General features: G+C 38.9%; 1 protein-coding gene across 2 annotated transcripts in view; it reads left to right on the top strand.

The window, feature by feature from the left end:
* RNF121 (ring finger protein 121) overlaps window positions 1-20,258 on the top strand; it is a 75,213-nt gene that overhangs the window by 20,982 nt on the left and 33,973 nt on the right. For both annotated transcript variants that reach the window (XM_059708622.1, XM_059708623.1), the window contains exons 2-3: window positions 782-819; window positions 4,352-4,493. In XM_059708622.1, the coding sequence (XP_059564605.1) occupies window positions 782-819; window positions 4,352-4,493 (180 nt within the window). The remainder of the gene's footprint in view (window positions 1-781; window positions 820-4,351; window positions 4,494-20,258) is intronic.

Genomic DNA, 20,258 nt, shown 5'->3' with positions numbered 1-20,258 from the left:
AGTTACAATCTCTCTATATAGAAGTCTAATATGCTAAGTGTCCGAGCGGTCGACTGACCAGTCGCTATGACATGCACTGACCACTAGGGGGAAGATGCTCTGACCGGTAGGTTAGCTTGCTGCTGGGGTCCTGCTGATCGGGACTGGGTGAGACAGGGCCGCACATGCCCTGGAGCCCTCCCAAGATCCCTCCCAGGCCACCGGCCCCTCGGGACTGGGAGAGATGGCCCTGATCAGCCCCAATCGCCAGCCAGGCAGAGGGACCCACCCCATTCTCAATTGTTTGTATGCTTTGTAACTTCATGGTTATGTTAGTCCTTTTCCTGGAACATATTTCTCTAACTTCCTCATTGAGGTAGTATTTCACATCTCACCTCCAGGAAGTTTTCACTAATCTGTCATGCCATAGGTTGGATGAGAAGTCCCCCCACCCCCCCGCTTTTTTTTTCTTCCATAGCAAGTCTTTGATATCTAATAAAGAAATATTATGTTTTTATCTCATAGGTTGTGAGAATCTTGGGAATTAGGTTCATTCTTTTGTCCTTATTGCCTAGCACAGACATGCAAAACAATGGCAATCATAGACATGAGCCAGAGTTACTGGTTAGTTCTAGAAGGGAGAGATCAGTGGGGAGTAGAGTACTAGGGAAGGCTTCATAAAAATTGACACTTAAAGCTTCCTGTAATTCCTTGGTGGATATTGATGAATGTGTAAGCACCTTATTTTGGGCAGGGACAGCCTAAGACAGTAATGGATTTTTTTGGTGGTGTCTTTCTACAGGTTGATATGTCACACCTCTCCCCAGAGGAGCAATGGAGGTAAGTGTGATAGTGTGGGCCCCTCAGGCTGGGGACTATCGGGTAATCCAACTAATAGAGTTCTATTCTTTTTGCTTCCGTGTCTGTGGGAAACAGTGACTCATGACCAGTAGGCTAGGTCTTTGGGATTTTTTTCCAGTACATGGGTCACTTCTGGGTAGCTCCCTTGGTCCTGGGAAGCAAATGCATAATTGTACCAAACTATCCACCTAGGTTTTAACACTAGTTGTACCATTTCCTAGCTATGTGATTTTGCGCAGGTTACTTAACTTGCCTTAGTTTTTTTTCATTTGTCAGGTGTGGATCAAAATAGTACCTGTACCTCATAGAGTTGTGAGGATTAATATATGTGAAATTCTTAGAATAGTGCCTGGCATGTGATAACCTCCAGTGTTACCTACTTTGAAGATGATTATCGTCATTAACATTATCATCATTATACATGAAATAGGGTAGAGGGATCTGATTGAGAAAATGGGAGATCTCAACTTGCTGGTAACTTGCTGTGTAACCAGAGTGGGCCAGCAAATATCTTATTGTCATGATTTCTAATTAGTAAAGGAGTTTCAGAGTGATTGTCCCACAACTTCACAAGATGGCTACCAGTGAGAAGTCAACCAAATAAAACCTAATAATGAGAAAAAAACCTTTTAGATTAAAACTATTGATTGTAAAATATAGAATGGCAAAGATATTAATGCATACGACACACCCAACAAGATTTTAGATGACTTTAAACTTAATATACACCAGTTGTGTACCTCAGCTACTGAAATAATTCACATGATTTGGAAGATGTTCATAGAAATATGTTATCAGCCTTAAGGTAGGGACAGTGCCATTGTGCTCTGCTGTACTGAGGCCACACTGGATGTTGTAGACACTACAGTATAAGAAGACCTTTGGCTAGATAATGTCTCGAAGAAGGCAGTCAGGGTTAATGGTCTTCACATTATGTTATATGAATAGTATTTACAAGATCTAGAACTAAAATAAATAAAAGAAATAAATACCTAGAACTGAAAAGGCCAATAAAATGGTGATAGGAACAAGGTAGTTTTTGGTTTTGTTTTTAAAAAATAAGATCATGAGCAATCTTTGAAGGGGCAGCATTGGAAAAGAGGAGTGGATATGTCCTTTATTGTTCCAGAGTATAGGTTTAGGTCCTGGAGCTATAGAAAGATAGATTTTGTATCATTATCTAATTATTAAAGAAATATCTTTAATAATTATGGTATATTAAGAAAACCTCCCCCCCCCCCATATATATCTTTTTATTGATTTCAGAGAGGAAGGGATAGGAAGAGGGAGAAACATCAATGATGAGAGAGAATCACTGATGGCTGCTTCCTGCACGCCCCTTACTGGGGTTCGAGCCCGCAACCCGGGCATGTGCCCTTGACCGGAATTGAACCCTGGACCATTCAGTCCACAGGCCGACACTCTATCCATTAAGCCAAATTAGCTCGGGCCCTCCTACCTCTTAAAGCATTGGAGTGTTAGTCCTTCATAAGCACATATGAGTACCTACAATGCGTCAGACACTGCTGGTTCTAGAATAGATAACTTTGAGGCATATGTTCTTTTTTTAAAAAAAAAATATTTTTATTTCACAGAGGAAGGGAGAGGGAGCGATAGAAACATCAATGATGAGAGAGAATCATTGATTGGCTGCCTCCTGCACTCCCCCAACTGGGGATCAAGCCCACAACCAGGGCATGTACCCTTGACTGGAATCAAACCTGGGACCCTTCAGTCCACAGGCTGATGCTCTATCCACTGAGCCAAACCAGTCAGGACAAGGCATATGTTCTTAAGCCAGGGGAAGTATTTCATACAAAGGATATCAAAAATAATTTTTCCATTGAGTGGGAACTTGAAATAGATGTCTTCTTTGGTCTTTTCTAGATTCTTTCATTGTTGTGCACATCCATTCAGTTATATACTGTCTGAGAACAAGAAATGTATTTCTTATCTATAATTCCCCACAGTTCTAAGGCTTTTAAAGTGTTACTTGTCCTTTTAGTTTAGCTTATTCTCACAATAAGCATATGAGGGAGATGGAAAAGATATGGACTCCTTTTGACAGATGAAGAAATTGTGATGTAGAGTTGTTAACTTTCTTGGTCAAGGCCACAACCTTAACCATTTGTATGTCATAAGTATCTATAAGACACAAGTGGCAGACCTTTTTAAGTTAAATTAAAAATATTGTGGCAGTTAACTGGTTAAAGTTTCTTACTCCTAACCTTATTATCTTTTTGTCAGATTCTCTCACCCTGGATAGTGTTTTATGTAGCGTACACCCTTAGGTGCTGTGTCTGGCTGGCTGACTGATATTTGGCTGCCCACTGAGTTTTAGCCCCTAACATTATATAATGAAAAATATTAAACGTACGGAAAACATGAAAGAAATGCACAGTGAACACCCTTACACTCACCACCTAGATTCTACAATTAACTTTTTGCTATATTTGCTTTATTACTTACCCATAATTCATCCCACTGGGTTCTTCTTGTCCTTGGGAACTCCATGAAGATACCATTAATGTTGTCCTTTCCTTCCCTCCCTAATACCCCTATACATGGAAAACTTGTACAAAAGCTACGGACCACAGGCTATATTTGTATTTGGTTTTCTGACTAAGTTTTCCTTATTCTTTTCCCTTGGCTGACTCTGACCCAGAGTAATAGGAGTAACTATTCTTCTCTGTTCTTAGAGAAAGCTTTTTGCCTGTATTGACCAAGGAAATAGTTTGCTGCCAATCCTCAGGACAAGAGAATGCCAGCCTTAGATTAAATAAGAGTTTAAGTCCTTGAGGCTATTTCCCTGTGGATGTTGATGGTGAAGTCACTCTTGAATTAATATAAAGTCAAAGCAGTTTAGATTTTTCAGGCTGTAACTAGTTTTTAGGATCCTTGGTCCTGACAGAGAGGGTAGGACAAATAAAGCAAAACTTTAACCCTAGAATTATCACACATTTGCAGCGTTACTCTTTTATTGGTATCATAAATATCACTAACTAAGATTATGGGGCTTTGTGGCTATAATCTTCTCTTTGGGTTATGTTTTCTTTTCAACGACATAATTAAATAGGTCTGAAATGGGCAGTGACACAGGCTTCTGGGATCTCTTTCTTGCAACAGGAAAGGTGTTAGCTGTATCTGCCATTGGAGGCAGGCAGCAGACCACCCACATTTAATCCAATAGCTGAGCTTGGTTATTGGGGCCCATAGAACCCCTATTCTATATCAGAATGCCTGTCCTCTGGGGCAGCGATCGCCAACCAGTGGTCCGTGGACCACTGGTGATCCATGAGGTTCGAAAGGTTGGTGACCACTGGTTTAAGGCAACCTTTGGAGCAGTGGTTGCTCCTGGACCGCTGCTCTAGGGCATATGCATAGTACCCTACCGTTGCAAAATACAGGAGTGTGTTCTGAACTTTGGACGGGTAGAATATCCCTGGGAAGCACTACCTCTTTACCACCACACCAGCCATAACCTGGCTAAACCCATCTGTTTGACTTTCAGGGTCGAGCATGCACGCATGCATGCCAAACACCGTGGTCACGAAGCCATGCATGCCGAAATGGTCCTCATCCTCATCGCTACCTTGGTGGTGGCCCAGCTGCTCCTGGTGCAGTGGAAGCAGAGGCATCCTCGCTCCTACAATGTAAGCCATTTTGACTCTCTCTTCTTTGTCTGCCAGTAATCAAGAGACCCTTCCTAAGTATTCTAGGATCCAGCCTAAGCCAAGACACATGTAGGCAGAGAATGGACAATAATAATGAACTTTATGTATGAATGGTGAATTGTGTATGGTGGGTGTGTGTTTAAGGTGCAAGTGATTCAGAGGGTGAAAACAGGGATAGAACCTGAGACTATTTTTATGGCCAGGAAAGGTAGGCACTTCCTTTTAAATATTTTGGGACATATTCATGAAGGAGATATTCATTAGGAACTATTGAAATAGAGGGAGAGAAGTGATCACTTGACTGGGAAGGTGGGACCTCCAATAAATCTTACAGGTAGGATTTAGATTAATTTTTTTAAAAAGGCAGTATGGAGGAAATGAGGAATAAAAACATAAAACATACAGAGAAATACTCATAAATGACAGAAATAAATCCTTATCAGCAATTACTTTAAATGTAAATGGATTAAATTCTATTAAAAGATAGAGATTAGCAGATTGTATTAAAAAAACCCCACTATGATTCATTTATATATTGTCTGTAAGAGACACACTTTACTTATTTATTTTATTTTTTATTTTATTTTTTGTTAATCCTCACCTGAGGATATTTTTTTCCATTGCTTTTTAGAGAGAGTAGGGGGGAAAGGAGGGTGTGGGGCGGGGGGAGAGAAACATTGACGAAAGAGAGACACATTGACTGGTTGCCTCCCACAAGTACCCTGACCAAGGCCGAAAATCAAACCTATAACCTAGGTATGTGTCCTTGACTGGGAATCGAATCTGGGACCCCTTGGTGTGTGGACCGATACTCTAACCACTGATCAATACCAGTCAGGGCTATAAGAAATTCACTTTAGATACAAAGACACAGAGATTGAAAGTAAGAGGATGGGAAAAGATATTCCATGTATGCCAACAAATTAAACAACCTAGAAGAAAATGGGTGTATTCCTAGAAACATAATCTTTCAAGACTGAATTATGAAGAAACAGAAAATCTGAATATACTGATTACTAGTGAGGAGATTGAATCAGTAATAAAAAATCTCCCAAAAAACAACAGTCCAGGACCAGACGGTTTCACTGGTGAATTCTATCAAACATTCAAAGAAGATTTTAGTAGCTATTCTTCTCAACCTCTTCCAAAAAATTGAAGAGGAGAGAATGCTTCTAAACTCATTTTACGAGGCCAGCATTACCCTGGTACCAAAACCAGACAAATATACTACAAATATACTACAAAAAATAAAATTACAGGCCAACATATTGATGAACATAGATGCAGAAATCCTCAGCAAAATATTAGCAAATCTAATTCAGTAATACCGTAAAAAGATAATGCATCGTGATCAGGTGGGATTTATTCCAGGGGTGCAGGGATGGTCCAGCATCCACAAATAAATCATTGTGATATACCACATTAACAAAATGAAGGATAAAAATTATATCATCTCGATAGATGAAGAAAAAACTTCTGACAAAATTCAACATCTGTTTAAGATTTAAACTCTCAACAAAGTGGGCATAGAAAAAAAATACCTAGACAAAATAAAAGCCATTTATGTCAAACCCTCAGCAAATATAATATCATTCGTAAAAAGATGAAAACTTTTTTTCTATGATCAGGAACAAGACAGGGATGCCTATTCTCACCACTTTTACTCAACATAGTATTGGAAGTCCTAGTCAACGCAGTTAGGCAAGAAAAAGAAATAAAAGCCCCAGCCGGTTTGGCACAGTGGATAGAGCATTGGCTCATAGACTGAAGGAAGGGTCGCAGGTTCGATTCTGGTCAAGGACCAGTACTTTGGTTGCAGGCTTGATCCACATGCGGGAGGCAATCAATCAGTATCTCTCTCTCACATTGATGTTTCTCTGTCTCTCTCCCTTCCTTCCATTCTCTCTAACAATCAATGGAAAAATATCATTGGGAGAGGATTAACAAAAATAAAATAAAATAAAATAAAATAAAGAAATAAAAGGCATATAAATTGGAAAGAAATCTGTCATTATATGTGTGTATGTGTGTATATATATATATATATATATATATATATATATATATATATATACATACACATATGTGTGTATATATACATAAATTATATATAGGAAACCCAAAAGACTCTGCCAAAGAAGTACTAGAACTAGTAAATGAATTCAGTAATGTTAATAGGATACAAAATCGATATAGAGAAATCTGTGGTGTTTCTATATATTAACAAGTTCTCAGAAAGAGAAATTAATAATCCCATTCATAATTACATCAAAGAGAGTAAAATACCTAGGAATAAATTTAACTAAGGTGGTGAAAGACCTATACATTGAAAAGTATAAGACTGATTAAATAAATTGAGGAAGACACAAGTAAATGGAAAGATACTCTGCTCATGGATTGGAAGAATTAATATTGTTAAAATGTCAATACACAAAGCAACCTACAGATTTAGTGTAACCCCTAACAAAATTCCAGTGACATTTTTCGAAGAACTAGAACAAAGGATTCTAAAATTTGTATGGAATTACAAAAGATCCTGAATAGCCAAAGCAATCTTGAGAAAGAATATTGAGAAAGAACAAAACAAAGAACAAATCACATTTACTGTTTTCAAATTATACTACAAATCTGTAGTAATCAAAACAGTATTGTATGGACATAAAAACAGACACTCAGATCAATGGGACAGAATTGAGATCCCAAAATTAAACCCACACATATATGGACAATTAATTTACAACAAAGGAGCCAGGAACATACAGTGGAGAAAGGACACACACTTTAATAAATGGTGTTCGGAAAGCAACTGCCACATGGAAAGAATGAAACTAGACCACTATCGTATACCATGCAAAAAAATTAATTTAAAATGGATTAAAGACTTGAATATAAGACCTGTAATTATAAAATTCCTAGAAAATAACATAGTGAGCTCCTTGATACTGGTCTTAGCAGTGATTTTGTGGATATGATTTAAAAGGCAAGGGAAATAAAACCAAAAATAAATGGGATTACTTCAAACTATAAATTTCTGCATAGCAAAGGAAACCATCAGCCAAATGGAAAGGCACCCTAGTGAATGGGAGAAGATACTTGAAAATCTTCATCTGATATTGAAAATATATAAAAACCTCATACAACTCAGTAACATAAATCAAACAACCAATTAAAAAATGGGCAGAGAATCTGATTAGACAGTTTTCCAAAGAAGACATACAGATGGCCAACGGCGCATGAAAAGATATTTAACATCACTAATTATGAGGCAAATGCAAATCAAAACCACAATGAGCTATCACTTCATATGTGTTACATTGACCATTATAAAAAAGATAAGAAATAACAAGTGTGGCCCTAACCAGTTTGGCTCAGTGGATAGAGCGTCGGCCTGCGGACTCAAGGGTCCCAGGTTTGATTCCGGTCAAGGGCATGTACCTGGGTTGCGGGCACATCCCCAGTTAGGGGGTGTGCAGGAGGCAGCTGATAGATGTTTCTCTCTGATCGATGTTTCTCTCTGATCGATGTTTCTAACTCTCTATCCCTCTCCCTTCCTCTCTGTAAAAAATCAATAAAATGTATTAAAAAAAAGAAAAGAAAAAAGAAATAACAAGTGTGGGAGAGGATATGGACAGAAGGTAACCTGCCTGGCTGGTGTGGCTCGGTGGTTGAGTATTGATCCAGGAACCAAGAGGTCACTCATTAGATTCCTGGTCAGGGCACATGCCCGGGTTGCGGGGCTCCGTTCCCAGTCATGGGGTGTGCAGGAGGCAGCTGATTGATGATGTTCCTCTCTCATTGATGTTTCTCTCTCTCTATCCCTCTCCCTTCCTCTCTCTCTAAAAAAAATCAATAAAAACATATTAGAGTAGTGGTTCTCAACCTTCCTAATGCCATGACCCTTTAATACAGTTCCTCATGTTGTGGTGACCCCCAATTTCATTGTTACAAATTGAACATAATTAAAGCATAGTGATTAATCACAAAAACAATATGTAATTATATATGTGTTTTCCGATGGTCTTAGGCGACCCCTGTGAAAGGGTTGTTTGATCCCCAAAGGGGTCGCAACTCACAGGTTGAGAACTGCTGTATTAGAGAGAGAGAGAGAGAGAGAGAGAGAGAGAGAGAGAGAGAGAGAGAGAGAAGGGAACTGTATTATACTATTAATAGGAATGTAAACTGGGTGCAGCCACTATAGAAAACAGTAAGCAGATTCCTGAAAAAAAGAATAGAATTACAGTATGACCCAGCAATTCCACTTCTGGGTTTTATCTGAAGAATACAAAAACACTGATTTGAAATGATATATACACCCCTATGTTTATTGTAGCATTATTTACAATAGCTAAGATATAGAAACAATGTGTCAATCTATAGATGAATAAAGAAGAAGTGGTACATATATACAATGGAATACTATATAAAAGCCAACCGACCAGAATGACTGCTGGCTATGACGTGCACTGTGGCGGGCCCCCTCTCCCAACCTCCTGTGGCCCCCTCTGGCTGACTCAGCCCCCAATTGGCCCCCTCACCCCGATCGGGGGCGGGGCTGGCTGGCCAACCTCCCATGGCCCCTCCCCCCAGCCGGCCCCGCCCCAATTGACCCCGGATTTGTGCATGAATTCATGCACTGGGCCTCTAGTTTAGTCATAAAAAGGTGCAATTTTCCCATTTGACACAGTGTGGGTGGACCTTGAGGATATTATGCTAAGTGATATAAGTCTGATGAAGAAAGACAAATACTATATGATTTCATTTATGTGGAATCTAAAAACAAATAAAATACAACAAAAACAAACTCTTAGATACAGAGAACAGATTGGTGGTTTCCAAAGGGGAGGATGGGGGGGGGGTGAAATGGTGAAGGGGGTCAACTCTAGGGTGATGGATGGTAACTAGATTTTTAGTAGTGATCACATTGTAGTGTATACAGATGTTGAAGCATGAAGTTGTACACCTGAAACTTATATAATGTTATATGCTGATATTATATCAATAAAAAAAAAGTATCCTTATCCCAAATAAATATTTTCTATGCGAGTAATAACCAAAAGAGAGCTGTGTTGGTTCTTAAATATCAGACAAAATAGACTTTAAATTAAAAAAAGGTTACCAATAAGGACATTATTTTTTTAATATGTTAGTTTTTTTGTTAGTTTTTTGTTTTTTTAATCCTCGTCTGAGGATATTTTTCCATTGATTTTTTTAGAGAGGGTAGAAGAGAGAGGGAAAGACAGAAATATTGATGTGAGAGAATCACTGATTGGCTGCCTCCTGCATGCCCCCCCTGGGGATTCAGCCAACAACCCGGGCATGTTCCCTGACTGGGAATTGAACCGTGATCTCTTGGTCCATATGTCGACATTCAACCACTGAGCCATGCCAGCCGGGCTGTAAGAGTTTTTAATATAGTCTTGATACCAGACCATTATAAGATATGTGATTTACAAATATTTCTCTCATTCTATGGGTTGCTTTTTTTTTTTAATATTTTTTTTATTGATTTCAGAGAGGAATGGAGAGGGAGAGAGATAGAAACATCAATGATTAGAGAGAATCATTGGCCGACTGCCTCCTGCATGCCCCCCACTGGGGATCGAGCTCACAACCCAGGCATGTGCCCTGACCAGGAATCAAACCGTGACCTCCTGGTTCATAGGTCGATGCTCAACCACTGAGCCACACTGGCCAGGCTCTATGGGTTGCTTTCTTACTTTCTTGATAGTGTCCTTTAATGCGTAACATCTGTCAGTTTGATGAACTCCAGTTTATTTTTTTTTCATTTTATTGAATATATTTGACATATAACATTGTGTAAATTTTTTTTTTAAATATATTTTATTGATTTTTCACAGAGAAGAAGGGAGAGAGATAGAGAGTCAGAAACATCGATGAGAGAGAAACATCGATCAGCTGCCTCCTGCACACCTCCCACTGGGGATGTGCCCGCAACCCAGGTACATGCCCTTGACCGGAATCGAACCTGGGACCCTTCAGTCCGCAGGCCGACGCTCCATCCACTGAGCCAAACCGGTTTCGGCAACATTGTGTAAATTTAGGTGTCAACATTTAATTTGATACAGTTGTATATTGTGATATGATAGCCATTGTAGCAGTATTTAACACCTCCAGCACGTTACATAATTATCCTTTTTAATGATTGGAATAATTAAGTTCTAGTCTCTTAGCAAATTTGATAATTATAGTACAGTATTGTTGTCTATATGCATTATACAGTTGACCCCTGAACTATGCAGTTGAAAATCTGCATATAACTTTTGACTTCTCCAAAACTTCAGTGTCTCTTGGTATTTGTGGGAGATTCATTCCAGGGCCCCCATGGATACCAAAATCTGCAATCTCAAGTCCCTTATATAAAAAACTAGAGGCCCAGTGCATGAAATTTGTGCACTGGGGGAGGGGTTGGTCCCCCAGCTTGGCCTGTGCCCTCTCACAGTGTGGGAGCCCCATGATCATTTGCCCCAAAGAGGTAGGCCCTGCCCACCCATCCGGGGTTCCTCGATAGATTGCCCCAAAGAGGTAGGCTGGAGCCACAGGCCCCACCCCCACGCTGTGTCGGGGGTGTGGGGGGGGCCGCACATGTAACATCAAGCCCCCACCCGTGCGTGCCCACTGTGCACGCAGCCTCCTGGTGATTACTCTTTGCGGCAGAAGGGCGTCACGGCGTGAGGGCGTCACAGCCACATAGACTTTTATTAGTATAGATGGTGCAAAACTTGCATGCAGTCGGCCCTTACTATCTGTGATTTCCAGCCACGAGAGAAAATGTTTTTGATCTGCAGTTGGTTGAATCTGTGGATGCAGAACCTGGGGATATGGCGGGCCAAGGATATAGCCATTGGAAGAAATCAGTATAAGCGGCCACGCAGTTCAGACCCAAGCTGCACTGCGCTACAGCTCTCCAAGGCTTATTTACTCCTCACTGTATGTTTATACCCTTAAACCTATATTTTATTTTGCTGCTTGTGCTTTTAGTGTCGTATTTAAGAGTCCATTGCTAAATCCAAGATTATTAAGATTTACTCTGCCCTAACTGGTTTGGCTCAGTGGACAGAGCGTCAGCCTGCGGACTCAAGGATCCCAGGTTCGATTCCAGTCAAGGGCATGTACCTTGGTGGCGGGCACATCCCCAGTAGGGAGTGTGCAGGAGGCAGCTGATTGATGTTTCTCTCTCATCCATGTTTCTAACTCTCTATCCCTCTCCTTTCCTCTCTGTAAAAAAAAATCAATAAAATATATTTTAAAAAAAAGATTTACACTTATGTTTGTTTTGAATAGTATTATACTTTTATCTCAAATTTAGGTCTCTGAGTTCATTTTTTATATATGATGTGAGTTAAGAGTCTAACTTCATTCTTTTGCCAGTTGTCGTATCACCATTTGTTGAAGAGATTTATTTCCCCGTTGAATGGTCTTGGCATTCTTGTAAAAAAATTATATACCATACCCCTAGCCAGTTTGGCTCAGTGGGTAAAGTGCCTGGGTTCAATTCCAGTGGGGGGAGGGGAGAGTGTGTGTCTTGGTTGCAGGTTCAGTCCTTGACCAATCCATGTCTCTCTCTCACATCAATGTTTCTCTCTCTCTGTCTGTCTCCCTCCCTTCCACTGTCTCGGGAGAGGATTAAAAATTTTTTAATTGACCAAAGAAGCATGCATTTACCCTTGCACACTCAATTATGTTCCATTGAACTGTATGCCAGTGCTTATGCTAATACCACACTTTTGATTGCTATAGCAGCGTAGTAAGTGCTGAAATTGGGAAGTGTAAGTGCTCTAACTTTGTGCCTTTTTAGGATTGTTTTGACTGTTCTGGGTCCTGTGCAATTCCATATTAATTTTAAGGTCATCTTTTCAATTTCTGGGGGGAAAAGGGCAACTGATTTTGATAAGGATTGCACTGACTCTGTAGATTGCTTTGGGAGTATTGCCATCTTAACAATGTTAATTTTGCATTCATGAATATGGTTTGTCTTTTATTTATTTAGATCTTCTTTAATTTCTTTTATTAATTAATGTTTTGTAGTTTCCAATGTATATATTGTGCCTCCTTGGTTAAATTTATTCCTAAGTATTCTTTTTGATGCTATTGTGAATGGAATTCTTTTCTTAATTTTCTTTTGGGATTGTTCATTATTAATATGTAGAAATACAGCTGATTTTATGTGTTGATTTTGTATCTTGCAACTTCGCTGAATTTGTGTATTAATTCTAATAGTGTTTTGTGTGGATTTTAAAAATATTTTCTATATGTAAGATCATGTCCTCTGCTTTACTTCTTTTCCAATTAGGTGCCTTTTTATTTCCTTTTCTTTCCTAATTGCTCTGGCTAAAACTTTCAGTACAATGCTGAATAGTGTGGAATGAACTAAAAAAAAGAGTCTGGAAGCTTTGCTAGAAATAAATGACAAAGGGTCTTAGTGTTTGTAACTAGAAACACATCTAGGCAAAATCCAAGAAGTGTACTGCAGAAAAAAGGAAAATTAAGAGTTCTTGTAGTAAAAGTCACATCCTTAAGAATAATCAGTTTTGCATTCGAGGTCTTAGGGATTGGTCTAGGATGGTTATCAGTCAGGTGTCAGGCTGTCTGGATGATGGATGCCAGGTGGTCTGTTGGATGGTTGCCAGGAGGTCTAGTCACATCCTGAGCTCTTTAAGGGGTAGTCAGAGGTTTATCTGCAGGTAAATGGATGTTCAGGCATTGACACAAGACTGGAAGTTTGAAAAGTTTAAATTTTCAGTTTAGTTAAGACAAAAAGAATTGTTTCCTCATGCCTCAACCTTCATAATGATAGTTTAGCAGCTCGGTTAAAGTGATTTCATTTTGTATTTCCCCTGTCTTCACCCTTTCCTCATTGGTGAAATGGCCATCAGTGTCTTTTTCCTGATCTTGGGAAAGCTTTCAGTTTTTATAAGTGTGTTAGCTGTGGGTATTTCATAAATGCCCTTTATCATGTTGAGGAAGTTACCTTCTCCTAGTTTGTCAAATGTTTGTTGTTGTTTTATCACAAATGGGCGTTGGATTTCTCAAATGCTTTTTCTACATCATTGAGATGATCATGTGCATTCCTGCAGTAAATCCCATTATATTGTGGTGTATAATCCTTTCAATGTGCTGCTGTATTGATTCAATTTGCTACTATTCTGTTGAGGATTTTTGCCTCTATATTCATAAGGAATTTTGGTCTGTAGTTTTCTTGTCATGTATTTGTCTTGCTTTGGTAACAGGGTAATGCTGGCCTCATAGAATGTGTTAGGAAATGTTACCTTCTTTCTTATTTTCTGAAGAACAGAATTTTGGTGTACTATAAAAAGTTTTGAAGTGGGGAATCAGGCGATCTAAGATCTGTTTCTAGCACCTCTGCTAATAATTGGCAATAGACCTTGGACAAATTACTTCCTCCCTTTTAGCCTTTCTTTCGTCATCCTGATTTCATCTTTAAAGTGAGGGTTTAAGTCTGGCCAGTGTAGCTCAGTGGTTGAGCATCAACCTATGAACCAAGAGGTCACAGTTCGATTCCCCATTAAGTCACATGCCTGGGTTGTGGGTTTGATCCCCAGTAGGGGTCATGCAGGAGGCAGCCAATCAATGATTCTCTCTCATAATTGATGTTTCTATCTCTCCCACTCCCTTCCTCTCTGAAATCAATAAAAATATACTTAAAGTGAGGGTTTAAGACTAGATGACAAAGGGCCTTAGAGTTTGTAACTAGAAACACATCTAGGCAAAATCCAAGAAGTGTACTGCAGAAAAAAAGGAAAATTAAGAGTTCTTGTAGTAAAAGTCACATCCTTAAGCTCTAAAGCAGTGGTTCTCAACCTTCCTAATGCCGTGACCCTTTAATATAGTTCCTCATGTTGTGGTGACCCCCAATTTCATTGTTACAAATTGAACATAATTAAAGCATAGTGATTAATCACAAAAACAATATGTAATTATATATGTGTTTTCCGATGGTCTTAGGCGACCCCTGTGAAAGGGTCGTTCGACTCCCAAAGGGGTCGCGACCCACAGGTTGAGAACCACTGCTCTAAAGCAACAGTTGCCGCTAGGTCCGAAAGGTTGGCTACCGCTGCTCTAAAGTATGTTTTCATGATTGTTATTCTATGTAACTCCAAAGGCCCAAATTAAAGCTAACAAATGAGTTTTAAGAATGCAGATTTCAGCTAAGTATTATAAAGAAATTTTCAACAGTGAGAGCTGTTCCACATGGAATGAACTGTGAAGGAAATGATATCATCACAAGCTATTGTTTATTAGGGACTAGACAACCTCTTAGGGACGTGTGGAGAGGATTTTTGTGATTTTTATGGAATGTTTGGCTGGACTTACTCTCAGCTCTAAAATCTGTATCTTATTGAATGACCAACAGAGATGAAAGCCTGTCTTTTTCTAAGAGGACAAAGCTGATCTGAGGTTTTGTTCTGTAGTATTTTGTTTTTGTTCTGATAACAAATGTTATACATATTTGTTATAAAAATTTTAAATAATATATATGTGACCTGGAAATAAAAAGTGCCCAGAGAGAACCACTATTAACAGTTTGTTACATTTACATATTTTTCTATTCGTATTTTTAAAAATAAATATATTTTTATTGATTTCAGAGAAGAAGGGAGAGGGAGAGAGAGATAGAGACAATCACTGATCAGTTGTCTCCTGCACGCCCCACACTGGAAGTGAACTGTGACCTCCTGGTTCATAGGTCAAGGCTCAACCACTGCCATGCCAGTTGGCAGGGCTATTTGTATGTTAATATTTATACATTTTTAGATGTTTATGACATGTGTTAGGTTCTTCAACATTTCCTGCCTAAGAGTATCTCTCAAATATCTATCCATATTAGTATCTATCCCATCTCTTAATCTAGTAATGTAAATATTCTTTTAAATAGATTTTTTAAAAAGATTAACTTCTATTGATAGACATGTTAACAGTTTATCGTTGTTACAACCATGATTTAGTAAACTTCTTGTATTTATAATTTGCATAGCTTGGCAAGCATTTCCACAGGATGAATTTCTAGAAATGGAATTGCTGGGTCAAGAAATATACACATTTTAATTATTAATGGATCTTGTTAAACTGCCCTCTAAAAAAGTTATAGCAGTTAACAATTGCACCAACAGACATGAACAGTGCTTTTTTTTTTTTTAACAATGCTCTTAATCCAGTGTTAAAGAGAGGATAAGGAATCATCAGTATTTTTAGTCTTCATCAGTCTAACAGGGTAAAAAACTATTTCTTTAATTATTAGTGAGGTTGAGCATGTTTTCATACTGATCATTTGGCTTTTTCTGTCAGTTGTCTGTTGTTCATATTGTTTATATGTTTGATTTTTCATTTTTTTATCAGCATTATATATATTATAGTTTAAAAGTCAAATAATTCTGCAAACGTTACAAAACAAAACACGTCTGTCCTCTGCCTTAACTGGGGGTATGTGGTGGTAGATATGGGCAGTGGCAGGCCAAGTAGAGTGTGGGTGGGGAGGCGAGGCTGCAAGGCAGCTGGAGCTGCGAGGGCCTACCCTTGCATGAATTTCGTGCATCGGGCCTCGTGTGTGTGTGTGTGTGTGTGTGTGTGTGTGTGTGTGTGTATTTATATATTTATATATATAGTTTTACTTTTAAATATTATGCATTGACTTCCTATTATGGAAGGTGATAATTATCTTATACTGTTATACCTATATCCTTCACACACACTTTTCTTCCTCTGAACTTTTTTTAATTTTAAATTTATATTTTTAGAGAGAGAGGAAGGGAAAGGGCAAGAGAGAGGAACTTGGTGCATGGATCAACGCTCAACCAACTGAGTCACATTGGCCAAGGCCTCCTTTTCCTCACAATTTTTAGTTGAATAAGTATTCATTATTTACATTATTATGACATGTAAGTATTATTCACAGTTAAGCCATGTGATATGTTTGGTCACATATCCTTTTCTTGTTTAGGATTCCTTTGGAATATTTCTTATTGATTTATAAGAACTCTTTATATGTTAGGAATAAGCCCTTTTACGTACATGCTGCAGGTATCTTTCCCTAGTTTGTCATCTGATTTTATTGATATAATTGGTACAGACATTTTTACAGACTAGATCGAACCCACAATCTTTTGCCCAGGTCCTTTCCTTATATTTCAACCATCCTATGGGCTGAGGATTCTATTATTTGCTGTTCTGTTTGGATGACCCATCTTGTTATTCCTGCTTTTCCATCCTTGTGCATCTAAATTTGTTCTTCCTGCCTGGAAATCTGATTTTAGATACTTGCTGTAGCCACCAGTTTTACAATTCTTGGGGACCTCTCACCCTCCAGGCTGCTCTAGGTTAAAGGTGGATTTTGAGGAGGAGAAATGAGCAGAAACATACTTGGGACATTGCTATGTCTTCACTATTATGGAAACATAATTAATAGCACTAGCTCTCATTTTGAGTGCTTTATAAAGTGCCAAGTATTTTGCCGTGAGGTAGGTAGTATTATTTTTGCCATTGTATGTATGGATCAAGAAACTGAAGCTCAGAGATTAACTGAGGTCCTCTCAATCAATGATTATCAGAGTCAGGATTCATACCCAATCCATCCAGCTCCCCTGCTCTCCCCACTCTCCCCACTCTTCCATGATGCCTATGTATTTGTTCAATTAGCAGATATTCCTTGATCCTTTATAGCACTGTCACGTGGTTCATCCCTTTGTCCAGCATATGCTACCTACTCACCCATTAATCACTCAGTAGCCATCTTGGTTATCGGATATAAAGACCTGATTATGAAAGGTAAAATTATAAAGATAATAAAAATATGTAGGTAAATAGGATAAGAACTTGATAAATTTGATTATATTAAGGGTTTTTGTTCAGTAAAGGATTACCATAGGCAAAGTTAAATGATAACAGAATGGGAGATTAGTAATGATTAAAACTGACAATAGAGCCCAGCCAGAATTGCTCAGTGGTTGAGCATCAACCCACGAACCAAGAGGTTACCGGTTCGATTCCCAGTCAGGGCACATGCCTGGATTGAGGGTTCGATCCCCAGTAGGGGGCATGCAGGAGGCAGCTGAACAGTGTTCCTCTTCATATTGATGTTTCTATCTCTCTATTCTTCCTTCCTCTCTCTCTAAAATAATCAATAAAAACATTTTAAAAATTTAGAAAAAACTGACAATAGATTCATATACAGAGTGACTTCTACAATTACACTACTTAGAACAGCACACAATTAAAATTTTTGGAATTGTTTCTAGAATTTTCCATTTAATATTTTTGGGTCAGTATTGACCATAGGTAACTGAAACTGCAGATGGGTGAAAAAGTAACAGACAGAAAGATATACAACACTCAATAATAAATTTAAAATACATGCACACAAAAAAAACAGTTTGTAAGAACAGATACAAAAAATATATACATCTTGCCATAGCTGGTTTGGTTCAGTGGATAGAGCATCGGCCTGCAGACTTAAGGGTCCCAGGTTTGAGTCCGGTCAAGGGCATGTACCTCAGTTGTAAGCTCTGGCATGAGGCAACCAATCAATTTGTCTCTTTCACATTGATGTTTCCCTCTCTGTCTCTCCCTCTTCCACCGTCTCTAAAAATCAATGGGAAAATATCCTCAGGTGAGGATTAACAGCCACCACCAAAAAAATTAACAAATTTAAAATATATATACACATCTTTGCCGAAACCGGTTTGGCTCGGTGGATAGAGCGTTGGCCTGTGGACTGAAAGGTCCCAGGTTCGATTCCGGTTAAGGGCATGTACCTGGGTTGCGGGCATATCCCCAGTAGGAGATGTGCAGGAGGCAGCTGATCAATGTTTCTCTCTCATCGATGTTTCTAACTCTCTATCTCTCTCCCTTCCTCTCTGTAAAAAATCAATAAAATATATATTTTTTTAAAAAAAATATATATATATACACACATCTTAAACACATTAGAATGTCTATGGGGGAAGAATGGGAATAAAAAGAAAACAAAACAGCTCTCCAGAGAATGTTGTATAAAGGAGAGGCACTGAGATGGTTGAACAGTAGAAACTATTCAAAATTAGCTATTCAGAGCTTTTTTTTTTTTAAATAAAGGTTCTTATGACATGCCAAGAAATGATGGAATTAATTGATAAGGCTCTGTTTCTCTCAAACTGAATGAATTTTTTTGTTCTTCACTAGTGCTGGTTGGCGATTCAGCCTTTCATTGTGTACCCATGACCACAGAGTAGAAAAAACACTAGCTCTGTTCTTTTAGACCAGGTTTCTCAATAAGGAGACTATTAACATTTGGGCCAGATGATTCTTTTTTTGGCGGGAGGGGGAAGGGAGTTGGGATACTATCCTGTTCATTGTAGGATGTTTAGCAGCATCCTTGGCCTCTACCCAATAGATGCTAGTGGCATCCCTCCCAAAATTGTGACAGCCAAAAGTGTCTCCAAACATTGCCAAATATCCTGTGGGGAGGAAATTCACCCCTGATGAGAAGCACTGTCCTCAACTCAAGGACCTAGGACAGCACAGACATTGCCAACCATGAAACTGATTATGAGCAAGTATGTCAACCTACTGGTTTCACTGTGAAAAATAATAAACTTTTCTCTCTAACTTAGGAGATCAAGTGCAATCTTCAGGTTAGAAGAAGAAAAACTTAGTCTAACTGCTTTTGGGAGCAAGAGATCTTACTGTTTTCTGTATTTAAATTTCAGGTACTGTTCTTTTGAATAAAAGCAACAAGAGTAACTTAAATTGCTTAGTGTTTGAATTTGTTGATTTTTTGGTTTTGTTTTTGAAAGAGAGAAACATTGATTTGGGAGAGAAATATTGATTGGTTACATCCTGTACACGCCCCAACCAGGGATTGGACCCACACCCTGGGTATATGCCCTGACCAGGAATCTAACCCACACTCTTTTGGTATATGGGAGGACACTCCAACCAACTGAGCCACACCGGCTAGAGCCAATTTGTTGATTTTTAAAAAAAAAACTTTTCTCATCTATCTCACTGGAACCTCACAACAGCTTTATAAGATGATCAGGATAGGGTTTTATCTCCATTTTTCAGATGAGTAGACCAAAGTGCAGAATTCTGAAGTGATTTGCCAAGGACACATGACTATTGGAGAGCTGGACATAAAACCAAAATCTGATTCTTGGTTAAGTGCTCTTTTCATAGAGCCACTCAACCATTTTTTGAGATTTCTTAAGAGTTTCAGGAAATTATCAGTTTCTGTCATGGTCATTTCTGATTATAACCTCCCAGATTTTTCCTTCTTTGATAACTTCTGCCCAAGTCCTTTCCTTATATTTCAGGCATTCTCACAACAACTTCCATTTACACCATCTTGCCTCCTCAGGCTTCCAGAGTTTCTCCAAACTCAGTGAATATGCTAGGGAGGCAGGACTTGGAAGACAGACGATCTGGATTGGAAACCTAGCCAGGCCAAACTTGCTCTTTGTTCTCTGTACATCAGTTTTCATCATCTACACTAATAAAAGAGAAACATGCAAATTAACCATCACTCCTCCACTCCACTATACCCACCACCCAATCAGAGTGACTATGCAAATTAACCCAACAAAGATGGTGGTTAATTTGCATACGCAGGTGCAGAGCGAAGACTGAAGACAACTGAAGATGGCGGTAGCCACGGAGCTGGAGCAAGCAGGAGGCTTGGGTTGCTCCCGGCAGCAGAGGAAGCCAAGCTTCCCTCCGGCCCTGTACTCCGCT

Source organism: Myotis daubentonii, chromosome 9 (assembly GCF_963259705.1).
Source record: "Myotis daubentonii chromosome 9, mMyoDau2.1, whole genome shotgun sequence".
NCBI lineage: Eukaryota > Metazoa > Chordata > Mammalia > Chiroptera > Vespertilionidae > Myotis > Myotis daubentonii.
Note: the sequence above shows the minus strand (reverse complement) of the source record. Positions and strands in the feature narration are given on the sequence as shown.